Source organism: Conger conger, chromosome 5 (genome assembly GCF_963514075.1).
Source record: "Conger conger chromosome 5, fConCon1.1, whole genome shotgun sequence".
Lineage (NCBI taxonomy): Eukaryota > Metazoa > Chordata > Actinopteri > Anguilliformes > Congridae > Conger > Conger conger.
In genome coordinates, this window is record NC_083764.1 from 61,079,867 (window position 1) to 61,088,681 (window position 8,815).

The window sequence follows — 8,815 nt, forward strand, 5'->3', positions numbered from 1 at the left end:
AATGCCACGCCCCCTCCCAAAAGATAAAAACAAAAAACAAAAACAAAAATCAGACCCAATTAGTATAAACTCAATGGGTTCATCTTTCAGAACATATCAGTACTATTTGTGAATCTTTCGCCACAATATGGGGCACTACTCGTAACGTATATGTGGTTTTTGGCTTCGAATCGAGTAGCCGTTCTCGAAATAGCCTAGCAGTCTGTAACCAACCCTTACTTACTGAGGGAGGGGGGTGTGTCTTTCCCTCCCCAAAAAACCTTGTATGCACATTAATGTTACCACTAGATGGCGAAAACAGAAGGGCATCCACTTGATAAAGGACCCTAGTTTTTGTTTTTTTTGGCAGGCGAATAAACATTGGTTTAAGAATGATGTCACTTTATTCAAGGTGACAAGCGGTGCTGGTTTAAAGAACGCACAACATCACACGTAATGCAACCAAGAAACACCACCAACGTCGTTCTTGGTACGCATTTATTCGCACTGTTATTGAGAACATTTAAATCAGGTATTTATAAGTTACAGCCTCAGAATATGTGAACCCCACGTTTATTTCTGCTCTCCTTAAATGTTGATATACCAGTTTTACTCCTGCATAGTTTTTTTTGTAGTGGGGGTGGGGGGGCTCATTTCAACATAAGGTGGGCATCCCAGGAATTAGAATAGGAAAACATTCTCAACATCCTTACAATGTTATGAGAACGTTATGCCAGTTATTACAACATCATAGTAGCCTTGCATACTAGGCCAGAATACTGTCAGTTTAAGGAGGGACAGAACACAATAAGCTCTACCCCAGGTAATACAATTTAACGGAAATCCCCCACACACACACACACACACACACACACACACACACACACACACACACACACACACACACACACACACACACACACACACACACACACACACACACACACACACACACACACACACACACACACACACCCTTAAACCCCCACACCTACCCCTCCTTGTATATACACACAAAGGATCACAGTTCTCTAATAACGCTTAAACCAAGCTTGATTTTAGCCCACTGCTGTCCGTCTTCCTAGGGAGATCCACATGCACTGTGACGACTCCCACCCCGATCTGTCACAGAATGGTCCTTACCCCCCCAGATGTTCTGAGTGAACTAAGGCCAAACCACATTACTGAGGCGGGGGGGGTGGGGGGGGGGGGGGGTGGGGGGGGGTTGTTGTGATGAATTGCTTGACGGGAGGAGCACAATCTGAGCTGAACTGCGGCCGGATTTCAGGTGAGGTTCGAGTTGACAGTCGTAGCCGAGGGTTGGCAGTCAGGTTCAGGTTAGCCGCACGCACACGGCTCTTCTGAGGCGTTTCAGTTGCTGGCGAGATCGATTCGGGATAGTCGTGGCTGTAGTGCTGTTGGCAGTTTTCATGTATTCATTCGTTGATTAATTCGTGCGGTATTCTACGGAGACGCTCCGCGCGGGCGGCGGACGTGCCGCCGCGGGCGGGCGGTAGGAGGGCAGGCTCACAGGTAGCCCTCCTTGCGGAATTGCTCTTCCAGGACGTCCCGGTACTCGTCAAACCCGCCCTCCACGCGCCTCACCTTGCCCGTCTCGCACACCCACAGCTCCCGGCACACCAGCCGGATCATCCGCTCGTCGTGAGAGACCAGCACCACGCCGCCCTGGGAGGAAGAAACGCAGACGGTCACCGTCTCAAGGCCAGTTTACATCCCCGCGTCGCTTAAATCGCACAACTTTCATGAGTTATATCGTCTTATTTAGACAGAATAGTAGGTGGGGCTACTGTGTGATATTAGTCACTCACTGATTTGAACCAATCATTGTGTCTTGCTGTGAAGAGCAAAACCTTTTGATTGGTTCAAACAACTCAAGCTCCACACAGTATGGGGTAATGAAAGCTCGCTCCCCTCTTGCAGGTATATCACTCCATCCCACCAAGAGAGCTTCAATTCCCAGCACAATGGCCATAAAAACTAAATATATGAATGTAATACACAACATTGAAAAAAAAAAAAAAAAGTTGTATGTAACATTCAAACCCTTATACATTTCCAAACACAGGGCTGCAGAACCCTTTTCCTGGAGATCTACGGACCTGTAGGTTTTCATTTTAACCCTCAATTGGCACATCTGATTACCGCATACTAATTAGCAACTCAACAAGAATGAGGTGTGGCTTTGTTGGGGTCGGAGTGTAAACCTACAAGGCAGTTGATATGCAGAAACAGGGTTGGAAAAGCCCTGCCCTAACACTTGATCCACACCCCACCAAGTACCCCAAAACAAGAAAAAGGACTTCTGCAGCATTATTAACAGCACAGCAATGAGCAGTGGAGAGAGAGAGAAGGGGAGGGAGAGAAGGGGAGGGAGAGAGATGGAGAGAGAGAAGGGGGAGAGATGGAGAGAGAGAAGGGGAGGGAGAGAGATGGAGAGAGCCTTGACTCTGCACCTTGAAACCGTTGAGCGCTTTAGCCAGGGCCTCGATCGTCTCCATGTCCAGGTGATTGGTCGGCTCATCCAGGACGTAGAAATTTGGGCTGAGGAGAGCGAGGAGCGGAGGGGGAAGGAAAGATAAGCAAGAATTATAAACTGATTTAAACAAAACAAACAACGGTCAGGTTTTAGACATCTCGTCCGGTAAGATTCTTCACCCTGAAAACTGAATATTTAACACCGCTAGTTTAACGCAACACTCCAGTGAACCCCCCCCCTTATCCGTGTTACAACAATAGCATAGCTCAGCTATAATCCCCTTTTACAGAACAAAACTGACAGGAAAAAAAGACTGCAGACAAACTGAAAAGTCGCTCATTCGAACAGACTGACACAGAGAAGACTGTCGCACGGACAGGTGAACGGACAGGCTGAGACATAAACAGGGACGGGAAGACAGAAAGACAGACAGGCAAGACCCAGCAGGACAAACACACACACACACCCTTAAACCCCCACACCTACCCCTCCTTGTATATACACACAAAGGATCACAGTTCTCTAATAACGCTTAAACCAAGCTTGATTTTAGCCCACTGCTGTCCGTCTTCCTAGAGATCCACATGCACTGTGACGACTCCCACCCCGATCTGTCACAGAATGGTCCTTACCCCCCAGATGTTCTGAGTGAACTAAGGCCAAACCACGTTACTGAGGCGGGGGGGTGGGGGTTGTTGTGACGAATTGCTTGACGGGAGGAGCACAATCTGAGCTGAATTGCGGCCGGATTTCAGGTGAGCAAATTAAAGGTCAGAAAGACCAAACGGGAGCATGGACAGACACGGGAACATGGACAGACACGGGAACATGGACAGACACGCGGGGACAGACAGACGGAGGGGACCAACCAGGGCATGGTCATCTGGGCGAAGGCCACCCTGCTCTTCTGTCCTCCAGACAGACTGGCCACCGGCCGCGTAGCCAGCTCCCCCGTAACCCCATACCGACCCAGCTGGTGCCTGTACTCCTCCTCCGGTCGGCCTGGAGAGGGGGATGGAGGGAGGGAAAGAGAGATGGAGAGAGGGAGAAGGGGGAGGGTAGAAAGAGTGAGAGAAGACCAATGACAAAATGTGTATCTGTTCACAATCATATGTGAGCCCGAGGAGTACCTGTGCGGGGGTTGCCAAGTGTGTAGTGATGTGTACATTTGTGTGGAAATAGTACCTGGGAACTTGTTGAGTAGCAGCTCCACTGAACACACATTGAGGTCCAGCTGGTCTACGTGATGCTGGCTGAAATAGCCAATCTTCAGGTTCCTGTAACACACACACACACACACACACACACACAATTACATAATTTACGCCCCGCATCTTAAAAGCGTAAAAACTCACACCTTCTCTCTTCCAAGTGAGACCATTCTAACAACACTTGCGGGTGTGTCAAACGGGGGTGTTTAAGCACATAAATTTGTTTACAGGAAGGTGCGATACTCCCGTCAATCGTCTTTGACTAAAGGCGCTAAAGAACAGTAAAACTTCATTTGTTACGGTCATGAGGCAGTTACTGACGCAGTCTGAAGACTCATCTCTTCACGCTTTGACTCCTCTGGATACCCAGGCCCACTGCCTTTTGTTTCACCAGTCTGAATTTCTCACCCCTTGTTGTACTTTGTAGTCTAATCTAGTTGCACTTGTATTTCTATTTACATATATTACTTTACATTACAAGGCATTTAGCAGACGCTCTTGTCCAGGGCGACGTACAACGAAGTTCAGATCAAACACAGGGACAAGTGTGAAGAGGACCCTAGAGGACAGTACGAGTCCTAGCGTGACCATACAGATACAATCGGAACCCTTGAAGAATACATCAACTTACAAACTAGCATACCATGGTTGGCAGCTAGAATACCCCGAGTACAACAATGCAATAGCTAATACAAAACACAACAATATCTAGATAACTATATAAGTGCCATTATAGTCTATGGCATATATAAGGCTAATCATGGCGGTGAGTTAGGGAGGGAAAGGTGCAACCTGAAGAGATGGTCTTCAGTCTGCGTTTTAAAGAGGTGAGAGACTCTGCCGTTCATTCCACCACCGTGGAGCCAGGACAGACAGCAGTCGTGAGCGAGTGCAGGTGAGGCGAGGGGGAGGCGCCAGACGGCACAAAGTGGCAGAACTGAGGGGTCTTGCTGGTGTATATGTCTTGATAAGCAATTGAATATATACATATTCATATACATGCTGCATTTGCATTTGTATTTATCTTGGTACTGCAGTTAGTCCTTGGCTTAGTTTATTTGCCACGTGTAGCAGGGTTAGCTCGGCTTGTTGTATGTGTGGCCAGTTTGCTAGGAAAGCAAAGGCTCGTAGCAGGTTACCGCGACAACGCTTCCTGATGACGTAAACCCTCAAATACAAGAGAACACCGTCGTCCTTGGCTCGTGGTGATTTTGTCTTTAGCTGACTGGTAACGCGTTTGTCTAGCAAACGTCTCTTGACGAGCGAGAGGCTAGAGTTGAAATCCCACCTGGGACAAAAATTTCTGGAAACAATGCGAATGGCTGCTAATCTGTTTCTGTTCTGTTCCCCCTAGGTACCCTGACATAGATCTCAAGACAACTCCATTCCTATACGGGCCCTCTGAATGACGCCAGGCACGCAGCCTGACATGCCACCAGCTGATTGGTTTCCGGTCGAGTAATAATGATTGGTTTATTGCTGGCACCAGCTGGTTTCCCAGAGAGACAGTTGTCCGGGGGGGGGGGCATACAGAGGCAGATGTCTCTGTATGTCACAGGAGTGAGAATGGCGGGAAAAGTATGACCTGACACGGCAGATGCACAAGCCCAGAGCCCTAATACCGCCTCTGACAGTTTGAAAACAAGAGAGAATCCTCTCATTTAGACATGCTAAAACCCACATGTGAGCATGTGAAGCTGACCTGTGTGCGTGTGTGTGTGTGTGTGTGTGTGTGTGTATGTATGTGTGTGTGTGTGTGTGTGTGAGTCAAATACACCTGTATGTGTATGTGTGTGTGTGTCAAATTCACCTGTGGGCGTGTCGAATCCCGCTAATGGGGGTCAGGTCCCCCATGAGCAGCTTCAGTAAAGTTGTCTTCCCTGCTCCATTCTCCCCAACCTGAGAGAGAGAGTGTGAGAGCGAGAGCGAGAGAGAGAGAGAGAGAGAGAGAGAGAGAGAGAGAGAGAGAGAGGGGGAGAGAGAGAAAGAGAGATGGTAACCACCCAGCAATAGTATAACCACTGTACAGCTATATGTTACAATGCGTTACTTGCAGGTATTATATTGACAGTTGATTCCTACTCCACCCCCCCCCCCCTTGTTATATAACGCTTTGGCAATATTTACTGTATGCATTTCATGCCAATAAAGCACACTGAACACTGAAAGAGAGAAACAGAGTGGGAGGAGGGAAGGATGAAAGGAGTGAAGGAGAGAAAGATTGAAAGTGATAAGGATAACTACAACGGTAGTGTAGGTAGCCGTATTAGCAGCAATAGCAGCAGCTGTGCCCATCTCTCCACCCCCCACAGACCACAGACACCTGTTTAAACTGTACCCCGGCTCACCCGACTGTCACACTATCCGTTTTATCATTTCTTCCATTGACAAGCCCCACCTCGTTTGCGACTCAAACCATTATTATTCTCAATCTGTGGCGCTAAACTTTATGTATTACACTTAATGTTTATATATTTACAACTTGTCGTTTGTTAAAAGTTTGTTAAAAGCCATTGTCGATTGTGACCCTGAATATTTGGCGTTGGCCGTTGGCAGCAGAAATTGCTTCAGATAACAGCGACTGCTAAACTCCTAAATGTAAACTGTAAATGTTATCTACAGACAGTGGTGATGCTACTAAAATGCAATGTACTGTAGTATTGTACCCATAGGATAGCACCACCAGCACTACAGTCGCCACAGTAATACAGAAATAGCATTAGCAGCAGAAATGGCAGTAGCATTTTTGCTGTGGTAGCTAGCAGCACCGTTACAGAAGTGCATTAGCAGAAGCAGTATTAGCGCAGGTACGTACGATGCAGATGCGGGACTCCAGGTCACCGGACAGACAGAGACCGTTGAAGATCGGCTGGTCCGGACTGTAGTAGAACTCCACCTCGTCCAGCTGCAGCACCGGCGGGGACAACTTCTCAAAGTGATCCGGGAGCCTGAGAGACGGGCGGATACGCACACGACAGTCACACAAAAACAACGTGAAAAAAATTAATTAATAAAGTGCTTCTGACACTCGTGACGGTGCCTTACTTTAACGTGACTTCGGATTCCTTTTCGATGGGTTTGAGTTCTGGCCTGAAATGGAGGGAGCAGAGTGAGGGTTAATGAGGGAATGGATACAGGTGCATTGTGGGATTGTGGAGGGGCATCGCAGGCACTCACAGTTTCTCCAACAGTTTGAGCTTGCTCTGCACCTGCGCGGCTCTGTTAGCGTTGTACCGGAACCTGTCAATAAACACCTGAGAGAGGGAGGGAGAGAGAAAACGCACAAGCGTAAAGAGAAAGAGAGTAAGAATATCAATCGCTGTGAGTCCGTTTTAGCGTGCGCATGTGTGTATGTGTGGGTGTTCATACCTTTGTGAGTATGTGTGTGCGCGTGTTTCATACCTGAATGTGTTCCCTGTACTGCAGCTGAGCCTCGTACTCTCTGTGCTGGTTCTTCAGGCGGTCCTCCTTGGTCTTCACAAAGTTCTCGTAGTTGCCACGGTAACTCTCCAGCCGCTGAGAGTGCAGGTGGACGATGTCGGTTACCACGGCGTTCAGGAAGTTCCGGTCGTGGGACACCACAAGGATGGTGGACTGCCATGTCTGTGGGGAGGGCAAGACGGTCACTGTGGACTTCACGGCAAGAGTTCCCAAAATCTTCACACAAAGAAGCCCCCTATGGCCAAAGACCTCCTGATCACCCATAGCGGGTGGGTACTGGGGTAGCCTGTAGCCAAGTGGCTAAGCTACATGACTGGACCCCGTAAGGTTGGTGGTTCAAGCCCCGGTACAGCCATGATAAGGTCTGCACAGCTTTTGGGCCCTTGAGCAAGGCCCTTAACACCGCATTCCTCCAGGGGGGATTCCTTGCTTAGTCTAATCAACAGTCACTTTGTTCAGCTAAAGAACTAATTATACATTATTATTAACACACTACGACAGGGAAGGCTGTCTCAAATGGATGCCATATCATGGAGAATACGGACTCTCTGTACAGCAGGTATCAGTGAATCAGCCCAAAGGTGTGCCCACCTGCAGATAATTCTCCAGCCAAAGAATGGCTCTCACATCCAGCATGTTGGTAGGCTCTGTGGGAGAGGAGGAAGACAAAAAAGAAAACAGGAGGCTGTTTAACGCAGTACATACAGAAATAACTGTTTTCTAACCATCACAGTCCTGAAAATTTAAATATCCAGGACACAAGTTAATACACTTGGGGACCCATGAAATGCACTTAATAGCACAGCCTAGTGCAGGGGTCGGCAAACCTGGTCCAGGAGAGCCGCAGGGTGTGCTGGCTTTCGTCTCCACCTTATAATAAGCAACCGATTCAGACCCAAGAAACCAGGTGAGGTGAGTTAACTGTGTAATCAACGGCTTTCATTGATCAATTAATGCCAAGTAACAACGAAAGCCAGCACACCCAGCGGCTCTCCAGGACCAGGGTTGCCGACCCCTGGCCTAGTGGATTCATACTGGGACCCACCTCATACACTCCCATTGTGGGTCCCGACGTATAGATTAAGAATACATCTTAATCTAAACTAATGACCGATAGTATATAATATATGAGGGAGCAAGGCGGGGCTCAGGCGGTCAGAGGGCTGGGGTTGCCGGTTCGATCCCGCCCTGGGTGTGTCGAAGTGTCCCTGAGCAAGACACCTAACGCCGAAATGCTCCTGACGAGCTGGTTGGTGCCCTGCATGGCAGCCAATCGCTGTTGGTGTGTGACTGTGACTGTGTGTGTAAAAAATCAAATAAAAAAGGCCACTCACCATCAAGTAACAACAGGTCAGGCCTGTGGCGAAAGGAGAAGAATAGGCGTTAGTCATGGTATGTTCACATCCGTATTTCTGGCTCAGAAGGACAGTAAGTGAGGCTGACTCACCGGGCGAAGAGCGCTCGAGCTAACGCTAACCTCATCCTCCAGCCTCCCGAGAACTCCCTGCGTACAGGCACACACGTGTGACATCATCACATCTCTCCTCTCATTGGCCGACATCCGCAACCACAGCAACGACGTACCTATGCGCGGACATGCAAGCGCAGGCATGCAGATTCGCGGTGGGGGGGGGGCACCTACTTGGTCGTCTGCTGTTGCATTCTGGGAGAGAAGCCCAAACCTGCC

The 8,815-nt window shown here is 48.6% G+C and overlaps 1 protein-coding gene across 1 annotated transcript in view; it reads right to left on the bottom strand.

Annotated features, from left to right (window-relative positions):
* Positions 1-460: 460 nt before the first annotated feature.
* Positions 461-8,815, bottom strand: part of LOC133128428 (ATP-binding cassette sub-family F member 3-like) — a 14,380-nt gene continuing 6,025 nt past the window's right edge. Inside the window, exons 9-21 of the mRNA XM_061241940.1 lie at positions 8,771-8,815; positions 8,576-8,632; positions 8,463-8,485; positions 7,720-7,775; positions 7,090-7,290; positions 6,865-6,941; positions 6,733-6,777; positions 6,503-6,635; positions 5,498-5,586; positions 3,662-3,753; positions 3,346-3,478; positions 2,454-2,541; positions 461-1,665 (exon numbers count right to left, since the gene is read on the bottom strand). The exon at positions 8,771-8,815 is cut by the window's right edge and continues 15 nt beyond it. Coding sequence (XP_061097924.1) covers positions 1,507-1,665; positions 2,454-2,541; positions 3,346-3,478; positions 3,662-3,753; positions 5,498-5,586; positions 6,503-6,635; positions 6,733-6,777; positions 6,865-6,941; positions 7,090-7,290; positions 7,720-7,775; positions 8,463-8,485; positions 8,576-8,632; positions 8,771-8,815 — 1,198 coding nt within the window. The 3' untranslated portion in view covers positions 461-1,506. The remainder of the gene's footprint in view (positions 1,666-2,453; positions 2,542-3,345; positions 3,479-3,661; positions 3,754-5,497; positions 5,587-6,502; positions 6,636-6,732; positions 6,778-6,864; positions 6,942-7,089; positions 7,291-7,719; positions 7,776-8,462; positions 8,486-8,575; positions 8,633-8,770) is intronic.